This window comes from Octopus sinensis, linkage group LG12 (assembly GCF_006345805.1).
Source record: "Octopus sinensis linkage group LG12, ASM634580v1, whole genome shotgun sequence".
Taxonomy (NCBI): domain Eukaryota; kingdom Metazoa; phylum Mollusca; class Cephalopoda; order Octopoda; family Octopodidae; genus Octopus; species Octopus sinensis.
Window position 1 is genome coordinate 31,891,205 of NC_043008.1, and position 18,433 is coordinate 31,909,637.

The 18,433-nt window shown below is 36.4% G+C and overlaps 1 protein-coding gene across 1 annotated transcript in view; it reads left to right on the plus strand.

Moving 5' to 3' along the window:
* Positions 1-14,581, plus strand: part of LOC115217862 (retinal dehydrogenase 1) — a 30,811-nt gene extending 16,230 nt beyond the window's left edge. The window contains exons 5-14 of the mRNA XM_029787574.2: positions 1,060-1,121; positions 1,356-1,484; positions 2,917-3,030; positions 3,719-3,821; positions 5,293-5,477; positions 7,249-7,413; positions 8,643-8,800; positions 11,049-11,123; positions 12,499-12,538; positions 14,366-14,581. Coding sequence (XP_029643434.1) covers positions 1,060-1,121; positions 1,356-1,484; positions 2,917-3,030; positions 3,719-3,821; positions 5,293-5,477; positions 7,249-7,413; positions 8,643-8,800; positions 11,049-11,123; positions 12,499-12,538; positions 14,366-14,398 — 1,064 coding nt within the window. The 3' untranslated portion in view covers positions 14,399-14,581. The remainder of the gene's footprint in view (positions 1-1,059; positions 1,122-1,355; positions 1,485-2,916; positions 3,031-3,718; positions 3,822-5,292; positions 5,478-7,248; positions 7,414-8,642; positions 8,801-11,048; positions 11,124-12,498; positions 12,539-14,365) is intronic.
* Positions 14,582-18,433: the final 3,852 nt, after the last annotated feature.

The window sequence follows — 18,433 nt, forward strand, 5'->3', positions numbered from 1 at the left end:
TTCCTTCTCTCGCTCTCTTTCTTTCCTTCTCTCGCTCTCTTTCTTTCCTTCTCTCGCTCGCTTTCTTTCCTTCTCTCGCTCGCTTTCTTTCCTTCTCTCGCTCGCTTTCTTTCCTTCTCTCGCTCGCTTTCTTTCCTTCTCTCGCTCGCTTTCTTTCCTTCTCTCGCTCGCTTTCTTTCCTTCTCTCGCTCGCTTTCTTTCCTTCTCTCGCTCGCTTTCTTTCCTTCTCTCGCTCGCTTTCTTTCCTTCTCTCGCTCGCTTTCTTTCCTTCTCTCGCTCGCTTTCTTTCCTTCCCCTCGCTCGCTTTCTTTCCTTCCCCTCATTTTCCTTTTCTCGCATTCAATTTTTTGCTGTGTTCAAATTTTACTGACTCTCACTCACTCACATCTATGCATACACAATGTGTGTATGCATTTGCTCACATGCATAGGCACACACACACACGTATGTATGTACCCACACAAGTGCCAGTTACTGTTTGCCAAATTTCATTAGAACTTTAGTCAATCCAACACTATGGTAGGAGACACATGTCCCAAAGTGTTTTGTAGTGTGATTAAACATGGAATCACATATTTCTAAAGCTACTTAATTCACGTAAATCATATGAGCAGCACTTACTTAATGGCCACCTACAAGTCCAGCTATGAAGCTACAAGCTGCGACCATCCTACATTTATTGCTTACATACATGAGCAGTTCATTCAAGTAAGTTTTGGTTATTAGAATAATTCATAGAAGTCAAGGAACCTCTTTGGTCATTTCACCTGCCATGGACAAGTCAGTTTGCAAACAATTTTTTGAACATAAAATGTTTCAGGTGATGAATGGTGTCTTAATACAAATGCACAAAAGCTAACAACAAGCTGGGACTATCAGCAGGAGTCAGTTGCTGTCTAGCTTTCACTTGGTGCACATACCTGCTCAAATTCCCCATGCCTTCTTTTGAATTTTGCTATGGCTGAAAATATATTCAGTTTATGACCAAAGTATAGATTCTGAAAATGCATGTGCCCCATAACTTAAATCTAACTGAAAAACATTGATTAATATTTCCAGATGGTGACTTCTTCTGCTACACCAAACATGAACCTGTTGGAATATGTGGACAGATCATTCCAGTATGTACACACTTATTTCAGTTGTTGTTTGAACTTGTAACCATTTCCATTGCTATTCGATCTCATCAAGTTTCTGTATTCTCGATTCACCAAAAACTTAATTTTTATCAGTTTTGTTATTTCATTTTAAATCTTGTTAAATAAATATCTTTGCATTAAGTTTGTTAGTTAATATATATGTATGTATGACACTTAACTGCATTTGCTGGTAAACATGTTCATGTAATTTTGCAGTGGAATTATCCAATTCCAATGTTCATATGGAAAATAGCTCCTGCCTTGGCTTGTGGTAATGTTTGTGTTGTGAAACCTGCTGAACAGACACCTCTCACAGCTTTATATATGGGTGCTCTGATAAAGGAGGTAAGTAATGAATTATTGTTTTTTGTTTATTTTTCTTATTTGATAGGGTTTTACATAAAGAGCATATGGCCATACAGTAGTGAAAATATGTAGGCAGCAAATATAGAGGTTTTGCAACATGATGCTCTATAACTGTGAAATACAGGCTATATGAGTATGAAATGCCTGCAGATTCGAGAGAAGATTGAGTTGAGTAAAATCTGTTAGTCAAATTATACAAAATAATTGTTGATAGTCAGTTTGTACTGGAGAGACAGTGATGTTGGTATACATAAAATGGAGTTTGGTGAAAGTGAGGGAGATAATGATTTGAGAAGAGGAGGAATGGTTAGATTTGATGCAAAAGCTGTCAAATGTTGCAGAGGAATTGAGATGTGCTATGTTGTTATCTAGTTTTGTTTGACCTTTAAAACATTAGAAAAGACTTTTGACATTATTAGAATATTGGGATTGTGCATGTTAAGTCTATTTATCCTCATCAATAAATCAAAAGTAATTAGTTTGTATTATTTCAAACTGAAACCATTTCTTTTGTATATTCTCTTTGGCAAAGCATGACTTTAAAATTTCATGCACAGACACAATTGTAGTTAAGAATCCATGTGGGTCCCACTGTGCAGTACCTTGTGCAAGTGTCTTCTTCCATAGCTTTGAGTAGACCAATACTTTAAAAGGAATTTAGTGAACAGAAACTGTGCAGAAGCCTCTGTGTGTGTGTGTGTGTGTGTGTGTGTGTGTGTGTGTGTACACACACAGAAAGGCTCCAAACAAAATGCTTAGCAGCATTTCTTTCTGTTTTAAGTAAAAATTCCACCAGGGTCAACTTTGCCTTTCTACCTTTCAGGGTTGATGAAATAAACACCAGTTGTACTGAGGTTGATGTAAGCAACTCCCCTCCTCCAAATTTGCTGGCCTTGTGACAAATTTTGAAACCCAATATTATTCTCATTTCATTTAAGGGTGTGTGCGTTTGTGTATTTATGTATATGAATGTCTTTTGCCAGTGTATATTGGCAAAGGACAATCATCAAAATTCAATGTTCTACAAAGTTTCTTGCCATATGTTTATTTTGCTTCAAGTTACTCTCCCTTCTCATTCACACACCATCAGAAAATGCAATAAACCCATGATTGGGCGTCGTAGAAACCTGGAACTAATAATGTCATTGCAATATCAATTTAGAAAAATTAAAATAAATATTTGTTTCTTCATTAATTCATCATCAATGATGATTAATTTATCAATGATGGCTAACTTGTCAAAACTTAGTCTCTACTAGGTTGTTTAGTTCTTGGTCAACTCTGATCAAATACTGGATTTACTTTCAAATTTCCTCATAATTAAAGAAAGAAAAGTGGCCATGTGCTTATGTCAAAAATCCTGTTACTTATAAGTTATAAATCATTATTATACTTTTGTTTTTTATTATAGGCAGGTTTTCCACCTGGTGTTGTTAACATCGTACCTGGCTATGGGCCCACAGCTGGAGCAGCAATAAGCACACACCCTGAGATTAACAAGGTAGCATTCACTGGTTCAACAGAGGTAAGTACAATATTACTAAAACATTAAACTAAAATTTACCAATATTCCTATCTTCACTGCCAGTAGTATTGTATTTAACAATTTACAATGTTAAGTGATGATTCTCACTTGAGATCACAATTCTACAAGTTTCACCCTGGCTACATTGGGGCTGTGGGACTTCCAAGTTAAAATCCTACTCAAAATTTTTTTTAGTATATAATCCTTTTGTTTTTGAACATTTCTCCCAACCTGTTCTTTTACATATAAACATATTTGGCTTGATTTTTATGCTTAATACAAGATCTGTTGCAGTGCAAATAGCACCTCTGAAACACTGAATTTAAGAAATATTTTCAGATAAAACTAATCCATATGTAATAATCAGGATTAGCAAGGATAAGTTAAAAATAAGCAAGTTAAAATATATTTGCTAACTCAAAAAATATCTGAACAAGTTGAGCAATGTAATTCCTTTTGAAGGAAATATTCCTTAGTTTATTCCCAATAATGGTCTTCCCAACACACACACACAAATTCTTTCTTAGCTGAATTTGTGGCTACTTTTGATCTTATCTTAAAGTAATTTAACTTCAATTTAACTTATGCTACTAATATACCCTAAGTAAAGGCATGAACATTACAAATTCTTACTTACCCTAAAATAGGAGTCATACATGGTGTATGACTCTTTTTTTTCTGTTTTTAGGTTGGTCAAGTAATTATGCAAGCTGCTGGTGCTTCCAATTTGAAGCGTTGTTCTCTGGAACTTGGTGGCAAAAGTCCATGTGTTATTTTTGCTGATGCTGACCGTAAGTACACATTTTTTTTCTTTGTTTCAGTCCTTCACACCACATTGTACTGTCAATTCTTTTTATTTGGTCTTTTAAGGAATTACAGATGGTCTTTGAGAATTGTCTGGCACTACAAATTCTTGTGAACCATTATTTAGTTTTCATTCTTATTAATATTAACAAACTGTGTTGTTTAGATCTGTTCAAGTAGGCCAATGATAGTTATTCTAGCTTTGACCATTCCATTTTATAAGAACCACATCATCATCGTCATTTAGCGTCCGCTTTCCATGCTAGCATGGGTTGGACGGTTCAACTGGGGTCTGGGAAGCCAGAAGGCTGCATCAGACCCAGTCTGATCTGGCAGTTTCTACGGCTGGATGCCCTTCCTAATGCCAACCACTCCGTGAGTGTAGTGGGTGCTTTTTACGTGCCACCCGCACAGGTGCCAGACGGGGCTGGCAAAACGGCCCCGGACAGATGGTGCTTTTTACATACCACCGGCCACGAACGGATGGTGCTTTTTATGTGCCCCCCGGCATGGAGGCCAGTCGGGGCAGCGCTGGCAACGGTCATGATCGGATGGTTCGCTAACTTGTCACCGGCACTGGTATCACAGCTACAATTTCCATTGATGTTGATCGACTTCGATTTTGGTTCTGCTTATCCAATATTAATGTTCTCAAGTTTTTTGGGGGTTTTTTCATTTTTTTTTTATGCCTGTTTTCCTCCTGTCTCATATGAACCTGGTGTTACTGCATATTACAATTTCTTATTGATCCTGTGTCATTTCATCTCAGAAACTCAACATTTCTGAGATTTTGCCTCCACACTTCATCCCACACTTCTCTTGATTTATAATGTTTACTATCCACTATAAGCTCACACCAGATTTTTGACCTGATCAGACAATTATGAATGAGGCATCCACATTACAGTACCTCCCTTTTTTAAAAGAAATGGGGATTTGAAGGAGAGCTTTCTATTTTCAGCAGGTCAAGTAATCACATAGGGGCTTCATTGGTTTGAAGCTGTTATAGCCGAGAAGAATTTTTAATCGAATGAATCGATCCTAGTACTTAATTTTGTTTAAAGCTTCGTACTTATTCTATCGGTCTCTTTTGCTGACTGCAAAGTTATGGTGGATGTAAATGCAGCAACACAGGTTATTCAACAGTGGTGGACAGACACACTCTCTAATGATGGGCTTCTTTAAGTTTCTGTCTACCAAATCCACTCATAAGGCTTTGGTCAGCCTGAGGCTATAGAAGACACTTGCCCAAGGTGCCATGCAGTGGAACTGAACCCAGAACCTTGTGGTTGGGAAGCAAGCTTCTTACCATACAGCCATGTTTGTGCCTCCACACAACCACGCCAGTTTTCTGTCAAAAAATTATTTCAAATTTAAGAGATTTATAGTATTGAATAAATTAGTTACCTCTGACATCCTATTCTTGGATAACTGATGCTCTGTTGTTTTGACTTGCAGTTGATTCTGCAGTAGCAGTAGCTCATGAGGCTGTAATGACCAACATGGGTCAGTGCTGTGTTGCTGGTTCGCGTACATATGTACAGGAAGGCATCTATGATGAATTTGTTGCCAAGAGTGTTGCAAGAGCCCAGAAACGAAAAGTTGGTGATCCCTTTGACTCTGAAACAGAAAATGGACCTCAGGTAAAAATTCTTCTCTATATTATTCCATTTTTCCTGATTATTGCCAAAATATCTTTACCATTATTTGTAATCAACACATATTCTGTGTCACTGGAATCATGTGTTATTTTATGGGTCTGTTTTGGGTGTATACCAAATATCTAGAGGTAAAGCTTGATGGTGCTTACAGCTCTACATTACCACTCTGAATGGTACCATTCAGCTTGGAGAATGACACGTCTGTCATGTGCGTGTGTGTGAGTGAGATGCTTTATGGCAGTGGACCTCACCCTTTTTTGCATCATGGAGTGGTTTCAGGCAAGATAAATTTTCCATGGACCAGAGAAACACAAAGTGCATAATATATACTGCAGAAAGACAAAATGGAATAGGCAAGACAGGAGGAGACATGTAGGACAGTAAGTCACAGAATGTGTGACAAAAGAATTTTGACAAATGAACAAATAGTAATAATAATGCTTAAAGTGAAGATCAAATAAACTGTGTGTATGCGTGTGTTTAATTGGCAAAAGGATGACTATCCCCAAGTATAACAATAGTGTAGTTTGTAATTTATTACATATATAATACATACAAGGTGTCCATAAATTACCTTTACAAATTAAAAATTTTTTTTAATGAGAAATAGGGATAACTCAGCAAAATTTAACTGGAAGCAGTTCACCTTCATGATACAATACACTAAATTGTGAAAGTTGTAATGATAATTTATGAACACCTTGTATATCTTACATACATTATACATACAAGGAAGGTGCTGAAAAGTTCCTGGTTTTAAGGGTATCACAAAAGGCCTGATTAAAGGCATAACCTTCCAAGTTCTTTCACAGGGCTTAGGAAAACTGAAGGATTCACTGCAATAAGAGTGTAGCTCTGAGAGGGGAATATGTTGAATCAAATCATAATTAACTGATCCCCCTGTATTTTCTTTTACCCAAAGCCAGGAACTTTTTAACCCCCCCCCCCTCGTATATGATACAAAAAAACACACTGTAGACTGCAATAGTCAATAGAATAAAAATAAAATTAAATTTATTCCTTCTGTGTGTCCCAGTAGCTGGGACCCCTGTTTTATGGAATAGTACAAGTACTGCCACACACATGTTCGCTGTCCCATAACAGGCTCGCACCTACCCCCAACTCACCCTCCCACCCCCAATTCTCTCTCTCCTGAGCACCCACACACTTCTCCAATAAACCAGTCATGAAAGGATCTGAACTGAATACTGCATTCACTAACCATTTGCTGCCACTAATTACCATTTTGCTAGTGTGAGCAGGAATTTGGTAATTCTGCGAATAAAATAATCATCATTGCCAAAACATTTAAATTCTATGAGTTCTGATCCACTGCACTTCAGCTCATAAGGAATTTAACCGTTTAGCATTTAAACCTTCCATATCCAACTCAAATATTTTACTTATGTTCATATCAACCAGATCTGATATCTCATACCTATCCTACAATGTTATCTTAAAAATAAAGAATCGCATCATTAAAATCTCAAAGCTATGAGATAATGCAGGATTGATTAAAAACGGTGGGAGTAAATAAACATTACATTTGACAGTAATGTGAATGCTAAAGGGTTACATGTTTTAGTAATGGAATGATTCTATAGATTTAAACCAGATTGTGAGATTATACCATCATTCCATTTAAACCATTTCACCAACTCTTTGCACTCTGAACAATTAATGTTTCTCCAAATGGTTGCCATCAAATTTGCCAGGTTGATATTTTCAACTTCCCCTCTTCTTCTGTCTCTAGGTTGATGCTGACCAGCTGTCTAAGATCATTGATTTGGTGAAGAGTGGAGAATCAGAAGGTGCCAGGATGATGTGTGGAGGAAAACAGAAAGGGGACAAAGGATATTTTATGGAACCAACTGTCTTTGCAGATGTCAAAGACAACATGAGAATCAGCAAAGAAGAGGTAAGTTTTCAAAACACATTTACCTTCAGCTCTGTTATCAGTCATTGGACTGTAGCCATGCTATAGCAAAGCCCTTCTAGAGTGCAGTTGACTTTTTATTGTCACCTCCTCTTCTGATATGTATTGTACTAAACTCAGGAAAATAGTTTACAGTTACTCTGACTTTTGAGCTTTCCAATAGCTGTTTTCAAACTGAAATTCTCTGGTTTAGAAGGTTGCTTATATGGCAAAAGAATTTTTCTTAGAAGTATACAATTAAAAAAAAAAATAGAAAAAAGATAAAAAATAATAAAATACATAAAGTAAATAGAACAGCATGTTTGAAAAAAGAAAAAGGTGGAAAAGGAAAAAAGAACATGGAGGAAAAGAGTAAGAGGAAGAAGACAAAGTAGTTGAAAGAGATTAGTCTGTCAGGGTATATAGGTGGGGGAGGGGCACACCTTGCCAGCTGTGAAGGATGAATAAGGTGACCTTAGATCAGAGGATTCACAAAGGTCATCCTTTGACAAGAACTCCTAAAGCATCCCATTTCTTTATTCTTTATTCCTGATAGACTAATCTCTTCTCCCTACCATTTTCAATTACTTATTGTCTTACTTTTTACCTTCCTGCTTCCTTCCTCTTGCACTTCTTCATGTTCTTTTTTTCCTTTTCTTTCTTTTTCAACACATGCTGTTCTATTTACTTTTTGTATTATTTTTAATATTTTTTCTTTTTTATCTGTATACTTGTAAGAAAATTTCTTTTCCCATATAAGCAACCTTCTAAACCACAGAATTTCAGTTTGAAAAGCTCAAAACTCAGAGTAACTGTAAACATTATCATTAAAATAAAAGTGATTCCCCCAAAAGCCATCTCTACTCATCTTTTCAAATATACTGTATCAAGAACTATTTTTATTCTACTATATATATATATATATATATATATATATATATTAAGGTATGTAGAAAAATACAACATGGACAAGAACGTATAACTCTTAGAAGACGACACAATAATATATATATATATATATATATAATATATATATATAGGTGTTGCACCAATCTTGATTGGTTATAGTCAAACAAATCAACTCCATATTCTTTTTTAAACTTGTTACTTATCTTATCAGTTGTTATTACTGAATTGCTTAGTTATAGGGACATAAACAAACCAACACTGGTTATTGAGCGGGGCTATGGAAACACTGGTTTTCTTACATTATAATTCTTTTTCTTTTGTAGATATTTGGTCCGGTACAACAGATTATAAAGTTCACTGATATTGAGGAAGTCATAGATCGTGCCAATAAAACGCACTACGGTCTTGGAGCTGCTATCTTCACAAAAGACATTGACAAGGCTATGACCTTCACAAGTGCTGTTCAGGCTGGAACTGTTTGGTAAGATCTTATTTCTCAGCTCTGCTTAATCTTATACAAATGGGTTCTGGAAGTTATTAACAAGCAATTTCCTAAATTTATGGTGAGACAAGGAAGATAGCCTGAAGCAATTCTGATTGCCATGCTGTTTTTTTTTTTTTTTATAGGTTTTTTTTATACAAAGAGGATCACCTGCTTACACATTGAGGTACCATATCCCAAAGGATTAAATCTAGTTAATACTTCAACTGAAAATAGTCATGGTGAGAGTTAATATCCTGGCCATGATATTGTCTATAGCTGAGGAAATACACCTAGGGTCTGGTTCATTGAACAGTAAGGCCAGCTTTAAATTTGCTGATGGTAACATGCTTCTGAAATCACCATACCACTATTATCTCGGTTGTTTTGGGATCAAATCCACCAATGCCATATTCTTTTATCTTGTTTCAGTCACAAGACTGTGGCCATGCTGGAACACTGCTTTGAGAAATTTTCCATTGAATGAATCGACCCCAGTACTTTTTTTCTTTTTTTAAGCCTGATACGTGTTCTATCGGTCTCTTTTGCTGAACTGCTAAATTACAGGGACATAAACACACCAACACCGGTTGTCAAGTGGTAGTGAGGGACACATATATGACAGGCTTCTTTGTTTCTGTCTATCAAATCCACTCACAAGGCTTTGGTAGGCCCGAGGCAGTAGTAAAAGACACTTGCCCAAGGTGCCAGACAGTGGAACTGAACGAAAAACCATGTGGTTGGGAAGCAAGCTTCTTACCACACAGCCACACCTTGTTAGGTATTTGGTTTTTACACTTAATTCTCTATTCCACTCATCACCTAGCCATTGGTGATAGATATTAGATTCTATGGGAATATTACGTGTAAGAAGCTCTTGTCCTATACTAGGAAAGAATTCTTTCTTGTCCTTCAAGCCAACGAACTGGACTAAAGAGTTGACTTCTGAAAACTATTTAGGGACTTATGACACTTAACATAAGATGTTGTGACAGATGGAACACAAATTTAAAAGATCTATTGCCTACTAGGAGACTGCTTACTTGTAATAGTCAGCAGAGTAGGTTTTGAACTAGATGAAAAGGAATTGTACAGATTGAAAAACTCTTATTTTTGGTTTGCATTGAAATAAGGATGTAATAACAGAAATATTAAGTTTTATGACTTCATCATTGAACTGAAAAGTTCCAAGACAAGCCTAGGTAACTTTTAAAAATTTTTTATAGCAAACCAGTAGTTCCCAATGAATGGCAAGACTTCACTCCAAGTGGCCAATGTTGTCCAAGGAGAAAGCTAGAGCTGATATAGTTTGGCACCAGTGTGTGTGTGTATGTATGTAAGTAAAGCCTAAAAAGATGAAAGGCAAAATTGACTTCAATCCAGTGTGCAGTAAGCTAGACCATACCACAGGGTATTCTATCCAACACTAATGACACTGTCACCTCACCACTTCATTACTTGTCTAATAAACTGGGATGTAGAAAGAAGTTAGCAGGCCGGGTGAAATGCTTAGTGACATTTCATCTGTCTTTACATTCTAAGTTCAAATTCTCCCGAAATTAACTTTGGCCTTTGTTTTTTCAAAGGTCAATAAAATAAGTACCAGCTGAGCACTGGGGTTGATATAATTGACTTAAACCCTCTCCTGAACTTGCTGGTCTTGTGTTAACATTTTAAATCAATATTAAAAAAGGCGGTGAGCTGGCAAAGTTATTAGCCAGTCAGGCAAAATGCTTGGCGACATTTCATCTATCTTGATGTTCTGAGTTCAAATTCTACCAAGGTCAACTTTGCCTTTCATCCTTTCAGGGGTAAATAAAATAAGTACCATTTGAATACTGGGGTCGATGTAATCAACTTACCTCTTCTCTCAAAATTGCTGGCATTGCACCTAAATTCAGACACTTTTATTCATTTAATGTCTTTTCCATATGGGTTTGGATTGGGTGGTTTGACAGACTCCAGCAAGTCACAGAGTTGCACCAATTTGTCAGTCAGTCAGTCAGTCATGAAAACTGGAAGAAGTAGCTAATTGTGTTGTCCACGGACCACATTACTGTGACAGTGTTAAGATTTGAACTTATGACCATGTGGTTATTAGTACTGTACCCTAACCTCACTGCTATTGTTACATGAACAATTCAGAATAGATGCAACTTGGTGCTGTTGTAAGTTTTGTATTGAATGTTTATTTAAAATGTTTCTTTGTATTCTCTTCTATATATTTTTCTTGTATTTTATTCTGCAGGGTGAACACCTATAACAGTGTATGCCCACAATCTCCATTCGGTGGATTTAAAATGTCAGGAATTGGCAGAGAACTGTAAGTTGATAATTGGCAAATGCTAATAGACTTGAATGTTTTAAAAATATTTAATAACAATCCCTCCCATCCAAACACCACAAACATTGAGTTAAAATTCTACTGATAATTGATAATGTTATTGTTTAGCCTTAGAGATAGTAGACCTGTAATCTAAAGCAACTAAAAAATGCTTTATCCAATGTCTCCAACCCCCACCCAGAAGGTTGGATGTGACAGCCTTTTTGTTATCATATTTCTGTCAAGATTCTCTGTTTTTATTTCAATTAATTTTGAAAATATTGTAGAGTTTAGTAAAATAACTTTGTCATTATTAGTTGGTTTTTGGAACATAAATTAACACTAAGTTGTGACAGAAGATTTTAATTCAGGACTCTTGAAACCAAAATGTTTGTAACACAGAGCAAGGGGTAATTTGCAGCAGGCTGGTATCAAAAGGGTTAGGGCTTGCTATTATTTGCAGCAAGTCAAGTTACTTTCTAGTATGTATAAATACTAATAATCTACCCAGATTGATTTTTATTTTATTATCCTTCTGTTGTATCAAGACAAAAATATACATTTGTCAAAAAAAAAAAAATTGCAAATGAGATATTAACTGTAGCTGTCTGGCTCATTGGTTCTCAACCTGGGTCCATATTGCCCTTGGGGGTCCATATAAGATTTTATTAAAAAAATTGTGCAATAAATTGGTTATTATATTCCACAGTGAACGAAATATTTTAACAATTTTTTTTATGTACAATTCCTAATAATATTTACAAGGCGGGTGCTGAGACTATAATAGAACTTATGCCACCTCCATTTGCCCTCCTCATCATCACTCTAGTGTCTCACACCTCATCCCCACCACCACACTAATCGCTATGCCCAATCCTTTCTTCCTATCATGTTGGCTCTCTGAAATTCTCTCCTAGCTTATATCTTTCCCACAGGTCTTTCCAATATTAAGTATAATCATTGTAAGTGGAATGCTGGTAAACTTTGGCCAAAGTAAGCCTTGTATGAGTTTCAGCTCCTAGTTGGAGCAATTTCGTTTCACTTGTGAAAAAATCAATCTCAAAAAAGCATAAATATTGTGTTTTAGTTGTAGTTTAGCCTGAGGTCTGAATATACAGCTCTATGATGAAAAGGCTTCTAGCCATGACTATTGAATTTTATGTATCTAGGATGACATCTATTCAGTGTGTTCTTTCTTATTCGCTAGCGAGGAAATTCAACTCATTCTAGTGCAGTCACATACAAACTTCCTTGTCGGCTCACAGCCTCTTAGTTCTGTGACCTTGTGTCTTAAATATGATAATAAAACTCTGTTCAGATGAATAATGCCTTTATTCTGTCATTCTTAAATTGTTTCCTATTTTTCATAATGCAGGGGAGAATATGGTCTTCATGAATACACAGAAGTGAAAAATGTAAGTAATTGATTTCTGGAAGAATTTTTACTTTCATTGGCTGTTCTATATTTTCATTGTCCCAAATCACCTTGAGCCAGATTTCTATGCAGATATGGGTTAAGCAAGCCATCATTGTCTGAGTCAGTCTTATTTGGAGTTAGTGCTCCCCTAATGGATTGGAAACCTATGACTTGCTCATATGCTCTATTTTTGGCAAATATTCTGCTTTTAGCATGATTTCTTGATTTAATTCCTAATGCTCACCCATTCACAAAATGTAGGGGGTGCATTTTACCATGGCACCTGCACTAGAGAAATTATGTCCCTGATTCTTTTGGCAGTACTAAAGGGTTTTCTCAATTCTGTATTGTCTCTGCTCATTTACCAACCCTTTCCCAGTGGGCACTGGGTGTGCATTATGATAGCATTAGCACTTGCAAAGTCACTCTGTAAAACTGAAGTGTCCTCAATTCTCTGTATTGTCTCCATCTGTCAAAAAGTCTATAGGTTTAATGCTAAATTCTTTCAAACTGAGACACACTCTCAAGCCAGAAAATTGAACACATTTTGGTCCAAATGGGAATTGTAACATTTAGATTTTCATGTAGGTGCTGGTGTGGCTGTATGGTTAAGTTTGCTTCTTAACTACATTGGTTTCGAGTTCAGTCCCACAGTGTGATATCTTGGGCAAGTGTCCTCTATTCTAGCCCCAAGTTGATTAAAGCCTTGTGAGTGGATTTGGTAGACAGAAACTGAAAGAAGCCCATTGTGGGTGTTCAGGTCTTGACATCCCAAATTAGTTGTAAATGAGTGCCTCTGTCATACAAGCAGTGTCACTCATTTCTAATATTCTACAAAAAACATCTGACTATGCAGGGATATTACTTGACCATAGAAAATGTGCTTCTGTAAGCACAGTCTGGTCCATACAAGTATGGAATGGACATTAATGATGATGCAAAATACAAAAGTATTAAGTGTACATGGGCCATTTGTGTGTTGATTGAGAAAAAAATGTCATTGCCTTTCATCTTTTTGTGATCAATAAAGTGCCATTCCTGGGTAGTGAATTGGCAGAATTGTTTGTTGGAAGGAGATGCTTTGCATTCAGAATTCTGACAGCAATACCTGCAGTAACACTGGTGCCAATCTATATCAGCTCTAGCTTTCCCCTTGGACAACATTGGTGAGTTGGAGTGAAGTCTTGCCATTCATTGGGAACTGCTGGTTTGCTATAAAAATTTATAAGTTACCTAGGCTTGTCTTGGAACTTTTCAGGTGTAAAATTCTTAGTCTCCTGAGAGGGAGGATCTAGATCTCTAATGACAATTTCAATTATTTCAAATGTTTTAAATTATATTTATCTGTTATACAGTGGTGAACTGGCAGAATCATTAGCACACTAAGCAAAATGCTTAGCAGCATTTCGTCCATCTTTGTTCTGAGTTCAAATTCCGTTGAGGCCAACTTTGCCTTTCATCCTTTTTGGGTTGATAAAATAAGTGCCAGTCAAACAGTAGGATTGATGTAATTGACTAAACCCCGCTCCCCTGAAATTGTTGGCCTCGTGCCACAATTTGAAACCATTATTATTAATATTAAGGCAGTGAGCTGGCAGAACCATGAAAATGCCAGACAAAATACTTATTTTGTCCATCTTTTTCTGTTCAAATTCTGCTGAAATCAACTTTGCCAGTCATCCTTGTGGGGTCAATGAAATAAGCACCAGTTTAGCACTGGGGTTGATGTAATCTACTTAACCCTCCCACAAAATTGCTGGTCTTGTGCCAAAATTTGAAACCACCTTTATTATCATTATTATTATTATTATTATTATTATTTCAGGTCATTATTAAAGTTGCCCAGAAGAATTCTTAGAATTTCATAGATTTCCTTCACTTTGGAGCAGTTGACTGAACGGACCAATGACTCTGATCTTCCAATAAAATTTTTATATTAATTCCAATTCTACAGAAAAATGATATTGAAAGAAGCTAACATATTTTTCCTAATCTTCTACCGGTTTATGAAACTCATTTGTTACTCTGAAATAATAAAAATGAACAATAATTGATTCTCTCCTATTGAACAAATAGTTGATGTCAATGTTTAAAAGCAAATAATAAAAACTGAAAAGACATGTTTTTGAGTTTGTTTGTTTTTTTTATTTAACATTAGCAGAGATACTTGGCCTTGCTCGGGATTAAAATGGCATAGTTTTTTTTTTTTATTGTTTTGCTTGTTTCAGTCATGTGACTGGCCAAGCTGGAGCACTGCCTTTGGTCGAAAAAAATCAACCACAGGATTTATTCTTTGTAAGCCTACTACTTATTCTATCAGTGTCTTTTGCCAAAACCACTAAGTTATGGGAATGTAAAGACATCAGTTGTCAAGCAATGGTGGGGGTACAAACACAAATACACATATATGACAGTCTTCTTTCTACACACATGTATATATACACATAACTATATATCAAAAGGATGTGTTATACTATTCCACAGCCATACCTACAATCCAATATACCACCATCAGCTGCCTCATGGATATCATTATGGTTTTGACAGCTGGGCAGTGCCATTTAATCCAGTGGTGTCAGCAGCACTAAAATATTGTTTGGGAACATACAAATCAAAGAAACCACAAGTTTTCAAACACATTTACCCAATGTACAATCATATCAATAAATAAATTCCACAAAGTAAATTACAACCCCTCCTAAATATGCAACTAAACAGCAACAACTCTATTAAGTCATAAAAGATTATAATCCCTACCATCTTCCGTGGAGTAATATAAAAGTAAAGCTTAATAACCACATTTCAATTAATCAATACAGAGGCAGGATTAAGCACTAACCTTATTAAAATGAGGCATTTAAACCAATGTACATTGTATTGGTATTAATAATAACCTGCAATTACTAAATTATATGCTAAATTGCGATCTATCTTCAAGTTCATATAAATAATCCAACCTGTCTATACAGTAAATGAAGTATAAGGATTTTGGTCAACTTGTGTGTGTGTGTGTGTGTGTGTATATATATATATATATATATATATACATACACACATACATAGATATATATATACAAATGTGTGTGTGTGTGTGTGTATATCATCATCATCATCGTTTAACATCTGCTTTCCATTCTAGCATGGGTTGAACGATTTGACTGAGGGCTGGTGAACCAGATAGCTGCTACAATCTTGATCTGGCAGAGTTTCTACAGCTGGATGCCCTTCCTAATGCCAACCACTCTAAGAGTATAGTATGTGCTTTTACGTGCCACTGGCACGAGGGCCACTCATGTGGTACTGGCAACAGCCACATTCAAATGGTGTTTTTTACATGCCACCTGCACAGAAACCAGTCCAGCAGCACTGGCAACAACCTCACTTGAATGCTTTTTCAAGTGCCAGTAAGGCAATGCTGGTAACGATCATGCTTGAATGGTGCTTCTTATGTGCCACCGACACAGAAACCAGTTAGCTGCTCTAGCAACAATCGCGCTCGGATGGTGCTCTTAGTGCTCCACTAGCACGGATGCCAGTCATTGAAAGTAATAGAAATGAAACTAATACATATGTAGATACATGACACTGCATGGACCCCTAAGGCATGTTTAAAATTTGAATGAAATAGGGCAGTTCTCGAGTTTTAGTGATGCAGGCACACACATTTCTCAGTTTTATATATATATAACAAGACTTGTATATAATTTCACTTGGTAGTCAAGTGTAAAAGTGGACCAGCAAGACAGTGTGGCAGCAGAGTTCAACCAAGGACCATGTGTGTGGTATGGCACTGGGTTGGAATTATTCTAGTCATCTTAACTGGAATTTTGACTAATTAGCCAAGGCAAATACCTTGCACCACAAGCCAAAATTTATGACCTAATACTGTGCAGATAAAGAACATTGCTAGTAGTCAATTCTTCAGTTTTGTCACCTATGTGACAGCACAATCATGAGCCAATTGGAGAAACTCTGTTCATTACTAGAAATAGCAATCAAAACTCACTGAAATCACACCAGGCCATCTTAAATTGGCACCTTGGGCAAGTGTCTTCTACTACAGCCTTGTGAGTGGATTTGGTGGGCAGAAGCTGAAAGAAGTCGTTTTGTGCATGTGTGTGTCTTTGTCTATCTTTGTTCTCCCACCACCAATACTTGACAACTGATGGTATGTTTATATCCCTGTAACTTAGCAGTTCAGTGAAAGAGAACAATAGAATAAATATCAGGCTTAGAATGAAAATAAGTACTGGGGTCAATAAGTTGGGCTAAAAATTCCTTAATGTGGTGTCCCAACATGGCTGCAGTCTACAAACTGAAACCAAAGATATTAGGTCATCCCATAAATAATGTGGTTTTCTCAATTGCATGAACTAAAACTCAGAGGGAGACAGGACAAACTACCTGCATCAACTTGCTATAAAAGCAAGTAGCAATTTTACCTTGTACTTATTCTTAGTGCAAGTTTTGAAGAGTGCAGTTTGATTTTTAACTGCTGCTTTTTCAAAGCTATGATGGAAGTGACAAAGGAGAATATTCGGAATATTTTGCTTTGAGTTCAATAAAGGCAACAATGCAACGGAAAGTATGAGTATTAATGTAGTATATGGGAATTGGACAAGTAGTGTAAGCCAGTGGTCAACGATTGTTCCAGAAGATGAGCCTCATCCTGGAAAATATGTAAAGCTTGACAAGGATGTCCTGCAAACCCTGGTGGAACAAAATTCCGCCTTAACTTGAACTAGCAGAGAAGCTTGGATTTGGTCATTCAACCACACATCGACACCTGTGTGCCATCAGAAGTCAGCAAACTGGATCAGTGGGTTCCTCACAAACTTTCTGAGTCTAATCGCATGCAGAGAGTGAATGTGTGCTCTTCTTTGCTGTCACATCTCACAAATGAACCGTTTTTGGACCAAATAGTAACTGGTGACGAGAAATGGGTTCTCTATAAAAATGTCAAGGGCTGAAGACAGTGAGTAGGGAAAGAAGAAACACCAGCATCCCAGGCTAAAGAAGATCTTCACCAACATAAGGTGTCATTATCTGTTTGGTGGGATATGAAAGGTTTAGTCCACTTCGAACTTTTAAACCTAAACCAAACAACAACAAAGGAGATCTACTAAGAGCAGCTTAAGTCAGTGCCAGAAGAAAAACGACCATCTTTGGTTTCAAGACAAAAGGTGTTCTTCCATCAGGATAATGCTCAGCTATGTACAGTGAGGATGACATTCCAAAGGTTGGAGCAGTTTGAATGGGAAACGATGCCCCACTCACCATATTTACCAGACATTGCCCCATCTGATTATCATTCTACAGTCTTCAAAATCATTTGGAAGGAAAAAATATGAATTCTGTAGATAAGGTTAGAACAGTATTGGAGGAGTATTTTTCATCATGGCTAAGTGAATTTTAGAAGAGGGGCCTTGCAAGTCTACCAGATAGATGGAAGAGCATTGTAGAAAATGAAGGATAGTATATTTTAGATTAAGAAAGAACTTTGTTTATTTTAATCTTGAAAAATAGAAGTATATAAAAATTGCATTATTTATGGGATGACCCAATGGGAAACTATTGACTTACTTGGAAGCAGGTGAAGGTTGGTAATAAGAAGAGCATCCAGCAGAAAATCTGCTGCAACAAATTCCATCCAACTCATGCAAACATAGAAAAGACATTAAAATGATGATGATGATGATGATGATGGGAACATACATTTTAAAAAGTGATAAAAATATTGCTAATCTACAAAAGAAAAAAGATATTTTGAAATAGCTATTTGGTGTAAATACACAAAATAAATTTATTCATCAGTCACCAAATAAAACAGAAGTGGGGAATAGCTAAGTGGTCTTAAAAATAGCAATTGGAGTACTCTTGAATAAAGCTAATA